This window comes from Pseudophryne corroboree, chromosome 9, assembly GCF_028390025.1.
Source record: "Pseudophryne corroboree isolate aPseCor3 chromosome 9, aPseCor3.hap2, whole genome shotgun sequence".
In the NCBI taxonomy this organism is placed as follows: domain Eukaryota; kingdom Metazoa; phylum Chordata; class Amphibia; order Anura; family Myobatrachidae; genus Pseudophryne; species Pseudophryne corroboree.
The window spans coordinates 344327641-344345878 of record NC_086452.1 but is presented as its reverse complement, the minus strand read 5'-3'; the positions used below and the strand labels follow the sequence as shown (position 1 = coordinate 344345878).

General features: G+C 44.3%; 1 protein-coding gene across 2 annotated transcripts in view; it reads left to right on the top strand.

The window, feature by feature from the left end:
- The window catches only part of STAB1 (stabilin 1), a 605861-nt gene that overhangs the window by 247673 nt on the left and 339950 nt on the right, over positions 1–18238 (top strand). For both annotated transcript variants that reach the window (XM_063940632.1, XM_063940633.1), the window contains 2 exons: positions 113–224; positions 380–457. In XM_063940632.1, the coding sequence (XP_063796702.1) occupies positions 113–224; positions 380–457 (190 nt within the window). The remainder of the gene's footprint in view (positions 1–112; positions 225–379; positions 458–18238) is intronic.

Sequence of the window (18238 nt, the reverse complement as noted above, 5' to 3'; positions counted from 1 at the left end):
ATAATAGTAAAGTTACATCAAAATTATTTGTATGTCTTAGCTGATGTCTGTTCTGTGAATTGTTTGCATTTATTTGTACATTTAATACTAATAATGTATGCCATCACCACAGAGCACACTTTTTGCGACAAGCTTTCACTTCCGATCAACTGAAGAAACACAGTGGTCAGGAATTGGCTACTCTTGACCCCAGGACTAAATGGGAGATACAAATAATTAATGGGGTAAGTATTTCCACAATGCCTCAACATCCAAAAAGCTAAACATAATTAACATCATCTTATCCTAGAAATCATGTGATAACAGAAAAATATACTCATACACTTTATAGCAATGACTTTCATGGCCAAGGAAATTCATTGTTCATTCTTTATTTCAGAATCTAACAGTTAACAACGCAAATGTCATTGTCAGTGACATTCCAACTACAAACGGGTTTATTTTCATTATCAACCAGGTTAGTATTATACCATAGTAATAGCTTTTTTTTAACAGGTGGTGTTTGATATGAAGAGATTGTGTGTCAAAAGGTAGAGCTAAATGTCCTTGGCAGCTCCAGACTGCTGGGTTTTGTTTTGAAACCATAACGTCACTTACCTGCTACCTGGGAGTTCTGGGGTGTTACCCTGGATACTGAAGGCAATATGAAGGACCCACGTGATGTTTGATGGAACTCAGATATGTACTGTAGATTTATGTTTAATATATGGGCAGCAGTTGCATTGACGTGGGTATTTGTGTAATGTGTGGCCAGCAGTGTCGGACTGAGGCAGGGGCGTAGCCAGAACTTTGTGGGGCCCCACAGCAACATTTGGAAAGGGCCCCCGTCCCAATGCTTCAGAGAGAGACACTTCTCTGCAGCAGTTGTTAATTTTATGCCCTATAATATCATTTTCTGAACCATAGTAGAGCCTTATTTAATGTTATGCCCCATAGTAGTGCCCTAGTTTCTTTTATGAATCGCAGTAGTGCATAAGTTCACCCTATGTCACATTTCAGAGCTGCCAGTACACATTATGCCGCACAGTACCCCCAATTCAGATTATGATATATAGTGCTCCCCATTCATATTGTGCCTCATTACAGTGCCCCGGTTAATATTATATAACATTAAATGCCTTCCAGTTCATTTTATACCACACTACAATGAGCAGGTCCAGGGGCATACCTAGATATATTGCAGGCCCCAAGGAAAAAGTTTGAAAGGACCCCTACATACAACCTAATGGCAAAAGTATATAACACATGTAACTGTGACAAGGAAGGTGGGCCCCTCTCAGCTCTGGGCCCCATAGCAGCTGCACTGCCTGCACCTATGGTAGCTACTCCCTTGGGCTGAGGCATGAAGTGCCTACGTGGGGAATGCAGTGGTAGGAGCACCAAACTCAAACCTTGTTCTGTGACATGACATTATCACCGTATACCTTGACAAGTTGGCAATGAACTTCAGCTGCTGATGTGCCCTTTAGATGTAGAAATCTGATCACGTTACAAACTTAAATGTTTGACCATGTTTCCGCCAGCCCTGCCATCCCTACCATGTTACAACTGATGCTTGGAAAGTATGACTGATATGTGGCGCAGTCTAGTGAGTATGAGGGGAAGCAGTGGTCTATCTGCTCTGGTCTGTCAAGAAATTAGAATGAAAGAGAGAACATTACAAACTAAGAGTTTTGTTACCTTACTTATTGAACCACCCTTGTACATTCTGCTATATTTTAAATATTATTTTCACCCAAGAAAACATTAGATCTGCTAAACTAACCATTCATTTTGATTGTCAAGAGGGCGAATCTTGGTGTAGTTGCTATAGAAACTAAATAAGCACCCATGTTCGTCGCTGCTCTACCAGATAACTGACCCTCTAATTTGTAGATATGTGTGTACTATTCTGTGGTGTATACAAGGTGGTGACAAATAGACACCGGCAGAGTAGAACTGTTGGAGCACACCAGCCACTTAACTAGGAGTTCTGACTTGTGTCTACCACCGTGGCGCTCAAATACAATGATAAGATAGCACCACTCATTCACAGACTAAGTATCGCCAGCCATTGGTTAGGTATGGGTAAATTTTCCAGGTATGAAGCACTGTGAAAGGAGGTGCAACATAATTAAGACACAATGTATAAATTGAAATACACAGACAGTGGGGAATATGAGGGATTTCCCATGTTCCCCATGTGGGCCAGTCAGACTATGGTTGTTATGATTCCAGTACTTCTGACCAGAGGAGATCTTATGACAAAGGCCAGAGTTCTGGAAGGGAATGCTGGTTACGGGAGCAGGAAAGCCTAGTAACCCCTGGCGCCCTAACTCCGTTGTCTCGCCCGTGTTATCAGAAATCCCCTGCGAGACTATGGTTGCTTGAGCCCATGGCAGCCGCGTTTGAAGGGCGGATTATGTCTGCCCAACTCCGATGCCCCCTCAGGTCTTAATGGGAGACAAAGGGAAATCCGAGACAGGGTGATAACAAGGGGCCCTCTGACTAAACAACCAGGCCAGGGGCTACAAGCTAACTAAACTTAAACCAGAAGTATGTGCGGACAAACCGCCAGGGAAAAGGACAACCAAAATCCACTAATCCGTTACTCCTACCCAGCACCGCTGGATACCAGAGTGGATTTGTGGGAGCGGAATCCTCCGCAAAAGCTCCGAGACTCAATATAACAAATAATAAATAGTAAGCGGTCAAGCCGCAACACACGGCTACGCCGCGACTCACGAACACCACAGGATGTTAAAGGTGCTCGGTCAGGACTCCAGGAACAGATGACAACTTCCGAGTACTGGACCACTGAGGACAGGAACGACCGGAAAGAGCAGGACTGGAAACACTCTCTGCAACAGATACAGCAAACAGGAAGCTATTACCGGCGTCTGTGAGAAGTCCTGAGAGTGCCTTTAAATGGAAGCCCTCCAATCAGGTGCCAGACAGGGCTAATTACAAACATGCCGTGCAGCTGCCATACTGCACGGCCAGGAAACAAGTGTGGTAATTAACTTTGGACCCAGCAACGGGGAACGCGGTCCGACAGTGGCGTCCCCGTTGCTAGGGTCTGTGCGGCTCCGTGCGCCCGGCGTCTAGCGTTGCCAGGGAGCCGGTGGCTGTCCGCGTACGGCGTCCCTGGTTGCTAGGCGCCGGGCCGCACTGACGAGCGGACCCTCGGCGCCTAACAGTACCCCCCCCTTGAGGAGGGGTCAAGGAACCCCTAAAGCCAGGTTTCCGAGGAAATTCTCGAAAAAATGCCCTCTTGAGCCTCGGGGCATGGAGATCCTTATCCAGGACCCAAGACCTTTCTTCTGGACCATAACCTCTCCAGTGTACCAGAAAATAAAGCCGACCCCGGGACAACTTGGAATCAAGAACCTTCTCCACCAAGAACTCCTGATGACCCTGTACATCTACTGGTGATTTCCCCTGAGAGATCTTTCGAGGAAATCTACTGGAAGAAACGTATGGTTTCAACAAGGAGCAATGGAACGTATTTCCGATCCGGAGAGCTCTTGGTAAACGTAACCGGAAAGCAACTGGATTGATTTTTTTAATAATATGAAATGGTCCAATAAATTTGGGACCCAATCTGGCTGAGGTTTGTCGAATTTTAATGTTGCGAGTCGACAACCATACCCTATCTCCTACCTTAAAAGTGCAAGGCCGCCGGAGCCTGTCAGAAAAATTTTTCTCCCGAAATGCCGCTTTTCTGAGAGCAAGGTGCACTTTTCTCCAAATGAGTCTGAGATGAGAGGTTAAGGTTATCGAGGAGACAGAGGAATGTTGAAAAAAGGAATTAGCTCTAGGGTGAAAACCAAAAACTGTAAAGAATGGAGACACATTGGTGGAGGAATGACAGGAATTGTTGTAAGCAAACTCCGCCAAAGGAAGAAACTCAGACCAATCATTTTGGAGTTTGGCTGAGTACAAACGCAAATACTGTTTTAATGATTGATTAACTCGCTCAGTCTGCCCGTTGGATTGGGGATGGTAGCCAGACGTCAAAGACAATTTCATCTTTAATGAGGCACAAAAAGACTTCCAAAATTGTGCAATGAATTGTGGACCCCGATCAGAAACAATATCAGTAGGTAACCCATGGAGTCTGAAAACATGACGGAGGAACAAAACTGCCAATCCCTGGGCAGATGGCAGTCGGGGAAGAGCAATGAAATGGGCCATCTTGCTAAAACGGTCCACTACTACCCATATGACTCGGCATCCGGCTGACAGAGGGAGGTCTACCACAAAATCCATGGAAATATGAGACCATGGCCTGAGAGGAACATTCAAGGGCATAAGTTGCCCGATAGGCAAGGAACGGGGAACTTTATGCTGTGCACAGACCTGACAAGAAAAAACAAACTCCTTAATGTCTTTAGAAAGACCAGGCCACCATACTGAGCGGGAGACTAATTCCAAAGTCTTAGAGATCCTCGGATGCCCGGCAACTTTGCTATCATGAAACTCAGTCAAAACAGTTGCTCTCAAAAACTCAGGGACATAAAGACGACCAGCAGGAGTATTTCCAGGAGCTTGATGTTGAAGCTGCTTTAACTGGGTAAATAAATCTTGTGTGAGGCCTGCCCGAATGACTGAAGACGGAAGTATGGGAGTAACAGGACTGTTATCATGAACTGGAAGAAAACTGCGTGATAGGGCATCCGCCTTGGTATTCTTGGAACCTGGCCTGAAGGTGATAATGAACTTGAAACGAGTAAAAAATAAAGCCCAACGAGCCTGCCGGGCATTCAGCCGTTTAGCTGATTCGATGTACTGAAGATTTTTGTGATCAGTCAAAACTGAAATGGTATGTGTTGCTCCCTCAAGCCAATGCCTCCACTCCTCGAAAGCCCATTTAATAGCCAGTAATTCCCGGTTACCAACATCGTAGTTGGATTCAGCAGATGAGAATTTCCTGGACAGAAAGGCACAAGGATGTAATTCTAGAGAGTCCGGATCCTTCTGAGACAGGATAGCCCCTACTCCAACCTCCGAGGCATCAACCTCAACAATGAAAGGCAATTCTGGGTTGGGATGTCTGAGGACTGGGGCTGAGACGAAGGCTTGTTTCAAGGCCTGAAAAGATAACTCAGCTTCACGAGACCAACTGGTTGGATCCGCTCCCTTCTTAGTAAGTGCCACAATGGGAGCAACAGGTCGGAAAAAGAATGAATAAATCTTCTATAATAATTCGCAAACCCTAAAAAGCGCTGAATTGCTTTTAAGTTGGTGGGTTGCGCCCAACTAAGGATGGCTTGGAGCTTCTTTGGTTCCATACAGAATCCCCGAGGGGAAATAATGTACCCCAAAAAGGATACCTCCGTGACATGAAATTCACACTTCTCCAGCTTGGCATATAGGTGATTTTCACGTAATTTTTGAAGAACCTGACGCACCTGGGTAACATGTTGTTCAATAGAGTCAGAATAGATCAAGATATCGTCTAAGTAAACGACCACGAATCTTCCAAGAAAATCACGGAGCACGTCGTTAATGAGATCCTGGAAAACTGCAGGACCGTTAGACAGGCCGAATGGCATAACCAGATACTCGTAGTGACCCGACTGAGTACTGAATGCCGTTTTCCACTCATCTCCTGACTTGATTCGGATGAGGTTATATGCTCCTCTCAGGTCAATTTTAGAAAAAATCACAGCCGAACGTAGCTGATCAAAGAGGACAGAAATCAGCGGCAAAGGGTAAGTATTTTTTACTGAGATCTTATTCAAGGCTCTAAAGTCAATGCAAGGTCTGAGTGATCCATCTTTCTTCTCCACAAAGAAGAAGCCTGCACTTAACGGGGATTTAGATGGCCTGATAAATCCTTTCCCTAGGCTCTCTTTAACATACTCATTCATGGCCACAGTTTCTGGTCCGGACAATGCATATAACCTTCCCTTTGGCAATGTGGCACCAGGAATTAGCTCAATAGCACAATCATAAGGCCGATGGGGAGGCAGAATGTCTGCATTGCCCTTGGAAAATACATCAACAAAATCCTGGTATTCCACAGGAATGGGTTCGGGAATGGCAGCAGCTATTCTGATGGGAAACGTAATACATTCCTTATTACAGATGGTACCCCATTGTGAGATCTCCCCCGACTGCCAATCAATGATGGGATTATGAAAGGCCAGCCAAGGGTGACCCAGAACCACTGGAACTGCAGGGCAATGGGTAAGGAAAAATTCAATCTTTTCGGAATGAAGAGCTCCTACCGAAAGTAGAACAGGGGGTGTACAGAGGGAAATAACCCCATTGGACAAGGGACTCCCATCTAAACCATGCATGGTGATACGCCTACCCAAGGTTAACTGAGGAATACCTAAGGCCTTGGCCCACGTTAAGTCCATAAAGTTCCCTGCAGCTCCACTGTCAACAAAAGCCGACACCGAAGAACAGAGGCTGCCAAAGGAAACTTTAGCTGGGACTAACAGGGAATTATTCGAGGAGATAAGCTGCAGACCAAAGTGAACCCCCTCACAATTCACTTGGTCGAGGCGTTTCCCGACTTGTTCGGACAATTACGGGCAAAATGTCCCTTACCCCCACAGTACAAACAAAGACCAGAATTTTGCCTTCTGGTTTTTTCTTCAGGAGACAGCTTGGAGAGACCCATCTGCATGGGCTCCTCTAAGTCCACAGGAATGGAAAAAACACAAGGAGAAGACCCGACAGGTGCTCCTTTTTCAGCCCTCCGCTCTCTGAGACGACGATCAATCTTAATAGAAAGCTCCATGAGTTTATCGAGAGTCTCAGGAGCGGGATACTGAAGGAGACTGTCTTTTATAGACTCAGATAAGCCGAGGCGAAACTGACTGCGCAGGGCGGGGTCATTCCAGCCACAGTCGTTCGACCAACGGCGAAACTCCGTACAATAAATCTCTGCGGGATTCCTACCCTGTCTGAGAGCACGCAACTGACTCTCGGCGGATGCCTCTCTATCAGGGTCATCATACAAAAGCCCTAAAGACCCTAGAAAGGCGTCTACAGACAATAATGCCGGATCCTCTGTTCTTAAACCAAAAGCCCAGGTCTGGGGATCCCCCTGAAGTAAAGAAATAATAATTCCGACCCGCTGAGATTCCGTACCTGAGGAGATTGGTCTTAAGCGAAAATAAAGTTTACAAGACTCTTTAAAATTAAAAAACTGCTTCCTATCACCAGAAAAACGGTCAGGCAAATGCATTTTTGGTTCAGGGACGACCCTCGGGGAAGTCCGTAAAAGATCTTCCTGCGACTTCACCCGAAGGGAAAGATCCTGAACCATCTGAGTAAGTTCTTGAATCTGGCTAACTAGAAGCTGGCCAGGATTTGGCCCTAAACCAGTGGGATTCATGAGGCCGACAAATCTTCCAAACTGAAATAAGGGAAAAAATCAAACCTTGTTTAATTTTAAGTTTTGGTGTGGCCGGTAATAATGTTATGATTCCAGTACTTCTGACCAGAGGAGATCTTATGACAAAGGCCAGAGTTCTGGAAGGGAATGCTGGTTACGGGAGCAGGAAAGCCTAGTAACCCCTGGCGCCCTAACTCCGTTGTCTCGCCCGTGTTATCAGAAATCCCCTGCGAGACTATGGTTGCTTGAGCCCATGGCAGCCGCGTTTGAAGGGCGGATTATGTCTGCCCAACTCCGATGCCCCCTCAGGTCTTAATGGGAGACAAAGGGAAATCCGAGACAGGGTGATAACAAGGGGCCCTCTGACTAAACAACCAGGCCAGGGGCTACAAGCTAACTAAACTTAAACCAGAAGTATGTGCGGACAAACCGCCAGGGAAAAGGACAACCAAAATCCACTAATCCGTTACTCCTACCCAGCACCACTGGATACCAGAGTGGATTTGTGGGAGCGGAATCCTCCGCAAAAGCTCCGAGACTCAATATAACAAATAATAAATAGTAAGCGGTCAAGCCGCAACACACGGCTACGCCGCGACTCACGAACACCACAGGATGTTAAAGGTGCTCGGTCAGGACTCCAGGAACAGATGACAACTTCCGAGTACTGGACCACTGAGGACAGGAACGACCGGAAAGAGCAGGACTGGAAACACTCTCTGCAACAGATACAGCAAACAGGAAGCTATTACCGGCGTCTGTGAGAAGTCCTGAGAGTGCCTTTAAATGGAAGCCCTCCAATCAGGTGCCAGACAGGGCTAATTACAAACATGCCGTGCAGCTGCCATACTGCACGGCCAGGAAACAAGTGTGGTAATTAACTTTGGACCCAGCAACGGGGAACGCGGTCCGACAGTGGCGTCCCCGTTGCTAGGGTCTGTGCGGCTCCGTGCGCCCGGCGTCTAGCGTTGCCAGGGAGCCGGCGGCTGTCCGCGTACGGCGTCCCTGGTTGCTAGGCGCCGGGCCGCACTGACGAGCGGACCCTCGGCGCCTAACAATGGTGGTCATAAAAGAATGTGGTCTATAGATCTACAGTGTCTAGATAGATAGTCAATAGGACAACACCATATGGTTGACATGGATTGGGTCATTGCAGCATCTAGTATGGTCGACATACATTTTTTGGATTTTTTTATTTATTTTGTTCAACTTTTTCATACTTTACCATCTATGTGTACTACAATTGGGAATAGTAACCTCAGGGGAAAATGCAGGATTTATTCAGGGGGGTTTCCGTGGGTATGTGTGTGTGTATAGATATATATAGTTTCACAGTCTTCGGCACTCACGGCTTCACAGAAGAAACGACAAGACAATGGGCCTAATTCAGACCTGATACTAGCAAGCGATTTTTACACTGCTGCGATCAGATAGTCGCCACCTACAGGGGGAGGGTATTTTAGCTGTGCAAGTGTGCGAACGCATGTGTAGCAGAGCTGTACAAACTGATTTTGTGCAGTCTCTGCGCAGCCCAGGACTTACTCAGCCGCTGCGATCACATCAGCCTGTCCGGGACCGGAATTGACATCAGGAACCTGCCAGACTGTCCATGATGCCCAGCATCCGCCGTACACGCTCAGTAAAAATGATGTCATCACAGGCCGCCGGCCACGGCGTCACAGAGAATCGCACCTAACAGTGATTGTCAAATAACAAGTCAGTGAATAACAAATACAAAAAAAAACCCACATACAAATAGTATCAAAGTAATGATACAAAGTAATACACTTGCCACAGCTAGGATATCAGTTTACACAATTGCAACAAAGGGCTAGCATACTTAATACATGGGTCCCTATCAATAGACAATATAGGGCCTAATTCCGACCTGATCGCTAGGGTGCATTTTTTACATCCCTGCGATCAGGTAGTCGCCGCCTACAGGGGGAGTGGGAAATCGTTGTACAGGGGTGCGATCACATGTGCAGGACAGAAGTTTGTGCAGTCTCTGCCCAGCCCAGGACTTACTCTTCCAGTGTGATGATCGGGGCCGGAGCTGACGTCAGAAGCCCTCTCTTCAAATGCCTGCTCCCTCCTGCGTTTCTCCGGACACTCCTTAAAAATAGTCAGTTGCCACCCACAAACAGCCTCTTCCTGTCAGTCACCTTGCGATTGCCCGTGCGATCACTTTTCTCACACATCCCGTCACTGCCCGCCGATCCCCACCACTGCGGACCGATGCGCCTGCGCATTGCTGTGCATACGCAAGCGCAGTTCAACCCTAATCGCTGGCTGTATGCAAACGCAGCCTATCGATCAGGTCTGAATTAGGCCCATAGCCTCTTAATTCAAAACAGTGATATATCCCAAGTTCTAAAATGCATTAAATAGAAAATATAAATATTGTATTCAAATCCTCCACATAAAGTGAGGGATTGGCAGAATTATAGCTGGTATAAGGACAAACCTATAGCTATTCAATATAAATATATTAAAGGATCTAAATACGAATGCCCACAATGAAACATATACATAATGGTAACAATCAGAGACTAGACCACTCAGACCCCATTGCAAGTAACACGAGAGTCCCGACTGTTCATTTAAACCTCTAGGTGCCACGGACAGTCTGGCGGGGGTATTTAGGTAAGTAACATGTAACTGGTTTGTTGTCCTGATGAAAATGTTTTAACTAAACATTGAAACGTTGACATACAAAGACATTGTCTTGTCGTTTCTTCTGTGAAGCCATGAGTGCCGCCGACTGTGAAACTGTGTATGAGGGCTATGATAGTTACCTATGGAGGGCACCAGCTAATTTCTTCTATTATGCTGATTATGGAAAGGAGCCGCTGACTGCTTATGAATGTATGTGTGTATATATATATATATATATATATACTGTATGTATATATATATATATATATATATATATATATATATACTGTATGTATATATATATATTGAAAGAAGAAATGGAGGGCGCAGATTTAAATACAAAGGTTCACAATTCCATTTAATTTTAACATATGCTCACATACATCTTAGTTAAAAACGGTGCACTTAGTCCTCCGGTCTGTCCAGCATCGGACCCGATCTCACCCGTCGATGAATCTCCTTCAACCGCAGGGATCACGGATACCGTTCGCTTCTCCACCGGGACCAGGATCAGTTTTGGACCGTCTGTCCTTTGCTCCACAGGCCACGCCCAACGCGTTTCGTCAATGGACTTCGTCAGGGGGTGTGGCTAAGGTCTAACATCTCCTCACTATATACTAAATCACACACCTGCACTTCATTATCTACTCCATTAATTAACCCGTGCAGTATACAAAATATTTAAAAACCTCACATCTATACACTTTTAATTCAAAAAATAAAAATAAAAACAAACTGTCATAGTATAATTTAAGAGACTCGTATATATTATGAGCCCTCCAAATACAGTAATACACTATTTAAAACTTTCACATTTATACATTTTTTGTTAAAAGCATAAAACAAACTTTTGTAGTATGGTCTAAGGGACTCATATACAATATGAGCCCTCTAAGCAGCGTGATAAAACGGCACAATATAATCCATAAACTTTTATCATTGTAAAGTCATCATATTTACATAAAAGATACTAACACATCCTAATTTATAAATAAACAGCCACTACTTCTATTATTGCGCAGCGAGCGCTGGCATGATATTGCCTGAAAGATATAAAAAGTTTCCGTAAGAAATTGACACATATATATACATGTTTACAAGCAGCTAATTGGAATTGCACATTCAAAGAAGAAATCCAACAAACATAAATCGCGTAAATACATTCTAGTTCAGAGGCAATCATTAAATACAACCTACTTACTTAACCCCCTCTGTCCTGGATTCTAATACACATACCCGTTGTTTCCATAAGAACTCAAGCTCTTACATGTGGCAAAGGGATCAATGATCCGACTACAGTGCCACACAGAGCGACTTCCCTGGAATGTCCCTAATGTAAAAATGGTGTAATATCATAATTTTCATTCAATCCCAACGGGCTAATTGTCCCTAATGCATGAATCCAAAAGACTTCCCTTCTACTTAATTGCTTTAAAATATCCCCTCCTCTCTCATCTAACCTGACATGTTCCAATGCCCTGAAGCTAAACTTATTTAGATCCCCTCCATTACATTTCATGAAATGTCTAGGGACACTATGTTCTAAACACTTTTTTACTATACTCCTTGTGTGTTCTAACATGCGGATTTTTAACTGACGTTTGGTTTTACCCACGTATCGTGCTCCACAGGTGCATTCTATCATGTAAATCACACATGTAGTCTGACAATTTATCATTTCTTTTATGTCCCAGTGCTTGCTTTTATCCCTATTCCATACTTTTCTCCTTTCTTTACTTGTATAGGGGCACATTTTACATTTCCCACAGGGAAAAAAACCAGTTGTTTTCTTTAACCATGAATCGTCCTTTATTTTGGACAGATTACTTGGTGCTAAAGTACTCTTCAGGCTTCTCGCTTTTCTGAACACAACCTGTGGTCTTTCTGGTAATACCTTTTTCAGCACTGGGTCTACTGTTAACACCTCCCAATGTTTTATCAGAATGTTCCTAATTTCCTTACTTTTAGTATTATAACCCGTAACAAAGGGTACTAGTGAATTTCTCTTTTCATTCTTATTCTTATAGGACAAAAGGCTCGTTCTGTCTACCATATCGGCCTTTGTCTTACATTTTTCAACTAGTTTAAGAGGGTACTTTTTTTCTAAGAATCTAGTTTTATATAGTTCTGTTTGTTGTTCATACATTTCATGATTAGTACAATTACGTTTGACTCTCAAAAATTGCGAATAAGGTATATTCGTAATCCAATTTCTATAATGGCAGCTATTATAATGTACATAATTATTGCTGTCCACCTTTTTTATGTATGTATAAGTACTTATTGGATCTCCTGGACCACATTTTCCTGTATCAATCACGAGGTCAAGAAACTCTATTTTATCCTTTTGGAAATTTGAGGTGAATCTTAAGTTATAGTTATTCTCATTTATATACTTCATAAACATATCAAACTGTTCTTTATCTCCCCTCCATACCACCAATATATCATCTATATAGCGATGATATGACAGGAGAGATCCAGAAAAGGGGTTATTATTATAGATCACCTCCTGTTCCCATTTTCCTAGATATAGATTCGCAAAACTCGGGGCGTAAGGTGTACCCATTGTACGTGTATATATATATATATATATGATGCAGTTAAAATGCTGGCTGTCGGTATCCCAGCATTCAGAAGACTGACGCCGACATCCCGACAGCCGGTAAATTACTGACTAACGGAATCCCGACATCCGCAGGGTATTCCCACTCAGTTGAAAATGCCTGGCCAGTCCTGGAAGATAAGCGTGTGATAGATAGAAGATATGTGATACTAGGACACACAGCACAGGATATTTGTGGTACAATACCATAAAGTCCATCTATTGAATCTGACTCCCTGAGTATCCCATGCCAATTTTTTTAAATTGATCAGGTTGGAAATTATAGGAATCATCTGTTGATTCTGATTCCATAAATATCACACTCTTATTTTCAAGGACTGGCCAGGCATTTTCGGCTATGAGTTCATTTTGGGTGATTCATTTTTAACCGATGTCAGTGTCCCAGAGCAATTGTATCTACTGATTTTTTATGTTAACTACTCAAATGAGATATACCCCTGATGAAGTCTCTGTGAGAGATGAAACGCGTTGGTTTATCAGTCTTGTTGTGATGTGACCTCCAGTCTACAATCTTAGAAGGAGGAGTTTGTGAAAGAAATATCTGTATACTTGCTCTTATGTGGACCACCACTGGATGTTAGTGGTGGATGAAACGTTTTACGAACATTTATACCATTACAGTTTCAGATGTTTTTTTTATAATTTTTTGTATAAATTTGTATATTGGAACCTACTGATTGCTTTTTTAAATAAGATTATATTTGGACATTGTGTCATTCTATTGTATAATTAGGGGTGTTATAACAGCCCCAAGGTACCAATTTCACTATTGCTGTATATCAATTGTTTTGGTCCCTCCTAACAGGGGACCTAGTGGAATAAGGCAGCTGGTTCAAATTATTGAAAAAGATCCCTACCCTAGTACTCGGAGTTCAATTAGCGCAGAAAGGGAATTGTGTTGTGTATATATATATATATATATATATAGTTGTGTGTGTGTGTGTGTGTGTGTGTGTGTGTGTATATATATATATATATATGTCTATCTATCTATATACATACATACATACATACATACACACACACACACACACACACACACACACACACACACACACACACCTACAATTACACACACACACACACACACACACACACACACACACATTCATATAGAGTTCACATATATGGTGGTATACATACATCCAATGGCTGGGGGCAGAAGCAGACTGGCGACCCTGTGATGAGGGAGCTGCTGTGGCTGAGTATGCGCAGCCAGCAGCTCCCCCCAGACTTTCATTATGCAGAGAGCTACATAGCTCTCTACTGCTGCAGCTCCGTCGTGATTGCGATTGCGTCTTTTGCTGAGACGAAGACTCTGCTGTCTCGTCTCAAAACTAAAACATTTGACTCATCAGGAGGGGTTTCCAGGTACTCAGAAACCACCCCTGCGTGCGCTACTGAACCTGTGCCAAGCATTGCATTAGCGGAGCGAAGCACCTTGCCCGCAGCATGGCAAGCAAAGCAAGCCACACAAGGGAACGTGGTGTACTAACTGGGGATCACCTGTGCTCTGTCTGTGAAAACGACAGCCAAAAAAATAAATGTTGTGTCAACCTTTTTTGTGCCGACCATTTTTCTTGTAAACCTTTTCACATGTCAACCTTTTGTGCCTGTTGACCTTTTTATGTGTTAACCTTTCATATGTTGACCAATGACCATGTCGAACTTTTGTCCCGTTGACTTTTTCACTGTCAACCATGTGGTATCGACCTATTGATTGTAGACCATGTTGCTGTAGATCTGTTGAACCGAAACCGGTCAGAAATGGAGTAATCTCTGAAATATATTCATGCCATTCATGGGGGTTTCTATGTGCAATATATTTCTGGCAGTGGGGATATCTCTGTGCAGTATATAACTCGCAATGTGGTTATATCTGAGCAAACTATGGCATCAGTGGCTTAGCTAGTGCTGTTATTAATCTGGTACATTATCATGCATGCACTAGCAGTGTTTGCTATATATATTTATCAAGGGGCCCAGACCATGCTTTTACTAATAGTTAGCCAAACCTCTATGGTGGCTTGCCACACCCCCACTGTAGACTGGCCACACCTCTAAACATGGGACCCTACCACTGCATTTTTCCTGGTGGGCCCTTCATTCCCCAGTCCGACACTGTGTATGTGTATAGTTGTAAATGTCTGTTTTCTGGTGCAATGTATGGGTGTCAGTCTATGGGTATGGTCCCTGCACTTGTTAATTGGAGGATAAGTCCAATATGTATTAATGGTATAGCTGTCTTAACCAAAGCACATACTGTATGTCCGGTATACTTTTTTTCAAGGTACCATCTTCCATACTACTATATAGAGGGGATGTAGTTGCTGTAATATCATTCTTCCAATCTCAGCTGCAGCTCTTGTGCAACACACTAATTTTTCATATTCCTATATTAACAGTTGTATGTAAACACTTTGCCCATTAATGTGGGTTTGGCTATAAATGGTGTGGTTAAAATATACATTTATGTGTCTCTGATTGTTTCTCTTGTAATCTTAAACTGTAGCATACATTATTTGGTTCTATGAGGTCACTGTCATTTGAAAATATTATACAGTAATGTATAGACATTACTGTAGACAGTTCAAATAACACTCTTACAGATACAGCTGATGATCCCGGGATTGCCCCACTGGAGAATCGTCAGAGCTTCTGAAAAAGGTAAATCTTCCTGTATTTTGGGTGGGGGAGGCGATCCGGTCTCTAAAATACAGGAAGATTTCCCTTTTTCAGAAGCTCTGACGATTCTCCAGTGGGGCAATCCCGGGATCATCAGCTGTATGTGTAAGAGTGTTATTTGAACTGTCTAATCCACAGTTCCAATCTATTTGGTAATTATCCATTGTATCACCTGACTGGAAAGCCTCTACCTAAAAGAAAGAATTGCCTTGCACTGCACTTTATGTTCAGTACAGAACATTTTATCCATTGTCTGTTATACATGTGTATTAAAACTGTGTTATACTATATACACTTTTTTACTGTTTTATATCCCATACTGTATGACGGGACGGTTCATGACAACAAATGATCCAATGAATTGGAAAAGCGCTGGTTAAGTTAACACTTCGTTTTCTTTTCTGTTTGCTCTGTTGTTGCATTTGTGTACAATGTCTAACAAGAAGGGCAGTAAGCTTGTGGATGCTCCTGCATCATGCAGAGCATGCGCCAAAGATATACCTGAGGGGGAAGTTTTGTATGATGGTCTGTGTACTATATGTCATACATCTCCCCAGTCAGTCCGCAGCTCCTGTAACCAATCAGGAGCCACCCTGGGCTGCGTTCACAAACCTACTGGGTACTCTGGTGGAACGCCTTACGCCCCCTATGGGACCACCTGTGTGTGTAATAAGTGGAAAAATTCACTGCCGGTGGATTCTTACGTCACCCGCCTAGTGATATCATCCACTCTGCCTGTCACCACTGTCACTTCACTGAAGGAACCGACAGATAAGCGTGTAGAGGGATGCCTGAAATCTATTTACTTCCTTACAGGTGCTGTACATAGACCCACTATTGCAACCTCTTGGGCTGCAAATGGTATTGAAGTGTGGGTTCAGGCATTAGAAGAAGAGCTGCCTGAGGATATATCTGACAATGTCAGACAATACCTGTCTCACATTACCACCGCCACCTATTACATTCAGGAGGCGTCCTCTGAGGTGGGTGTGTTGGCAGCCAAGGCGTCGACTATGTCTGTCCTGGCTCGCTGTAATCTGTGGTTAAGGTCATTGAAGGTGGACCTAGACTCCAAAAACCATTTTGTTTGAGGTAGACCTAAATAAAATTGTGTCTGAATTGGCGGCTGCTAAGACGGCCTTTCTCCCAAATGCTAATCCTTCGTTCCTTTCTGTCTCAAGGGAAAGCAAAAGGTCAGGCATACCCGAGACAATCTTGTGCTCCCAAAACCACTGAGCCCAAGGCAAAGCAGTACTGGGCGGCCCATCAGCCTGCTTCTAAACAACACATTCCTGCCACATGATGGGGCAGGCCTCCCCCTGGAGGACCCCAGGCTGGGAGGCTGACTTCTGCAGTACACCTATGTCTGGTTAAAGACCACTTCAGATGCATAGGTGTGGGAAGTTGTCTCTCATGGGTACGCAGTCTCCTTCAAGAGACGTCCCCTTCACCAGTTTTGCACCACAGTTATCCCTTCGGATCCATTAAAGGTGCAAGCTCTGCAAAAGGTTGTGAGTTCTCTCCTGAATACAGGAGTGGTAGTGAACAGAGGTTACTACTAGACCATGTTTCTAGTTCCGAAACCCAATGGGTCTTTCCGGCCTATCCTCAAACTAAAATCACTAAACAATTTTGTGAGAGTGTCCAAGTTCTGTATGGAAACATTGCACTCATTTGTACTGTCTATGGAACCTGGAGATTATATGGTATCCCTGGATATACAGGATACGTACCTGAATATACCTATTGCCATGTCGCATCAGCAGTATCTGCGGTTTGCTATTGGCAACCTTCACTATCAGTTCCAGGCTCTGCCATTTAGACTGGCTACAGCTCCTCGGATCTTCACCAAGGTCATGGCCGTAATGACGGCCCATCTCCGTCTCCAGGAAGTCAGGATCCTGCCGTATCTAGATGACTTGATTCTGGCAAACTCCCACGATGTCCTCCTCAGTCATCTGCATCTGACAGTAAGCTTCCTACAAGCCCATGGGTGACTCATCAATTTGAAGAAATCCTCGCTGGTCCCAGCTCAGAGCATGGTGCACCTGGGGGCACTCCTGGACACACACAGTCAGCGGCTGTTTCTGTCTTTAGAAAAAGTCCTGACAGGATAAGATGCTTCCTTTGTCGCCCAGAGTGTCGAAATACTTGGCCTGATGGTGTCGGCATTCCACATGGTAGAGTACGCTCAATTTCACTCCTGCCCTTTGCAGAGGTTAATACTTTCCAAGTGCGACGGTCTACCTCAACGGATCAGATCTCACATGATTACTTTGACTCTGGAGGTTCATCTTTCGCTGACCTGGTGGCTACAGGAACAGCAGTTGAGCAGAGGCCATCCCTTCTGGATCCCCGACTGGGTCTTGCCGACAACAGATGCCAGTCTGAGAGGATGGCGAGTGGTGTTGGAGCAACACTGTTTTCAGGGTCGCTGGACCAAGGAGGAGTCACTCCTCCCAATAAATTTTCTGGAGCTGAGGGCAGTGTTCAATGCATCTCTTGCCCTGCTCTGGTACGGAACAGGCCTGTTCAAGTACGGTCGGACAATGCCACCACTGTGGCATACATAAACCATCAAGGCGGCACTCAAAGCCGCATGGCCATGATGGAAGTGTCAAAGATCCTTCATTGGGCGGAACGCCATCTGCCAGCAATATCGGCAGTGTTCATTCCGGATGTCCTAAACTGGAAAGCAGACTTCCTCAGTCACCAGGATGTGCACGCTGGAGAGTGGAGTCTTCATCCAGAAGTCTTTCAACTCCTAGTGGACAAGTGGGGCCTACCAGATGTAGACCTGATGGCGTCTCAACACAATCACAAGGTTCTGGTCTTTGGATCAAGGACCAGGGATCCTCAAGCAGCGTTCGTGGATGCACTAGCAATTCAATGGAACTTTCGGCTGCCCTACATGCTCCCTCCAGTTCACTCCT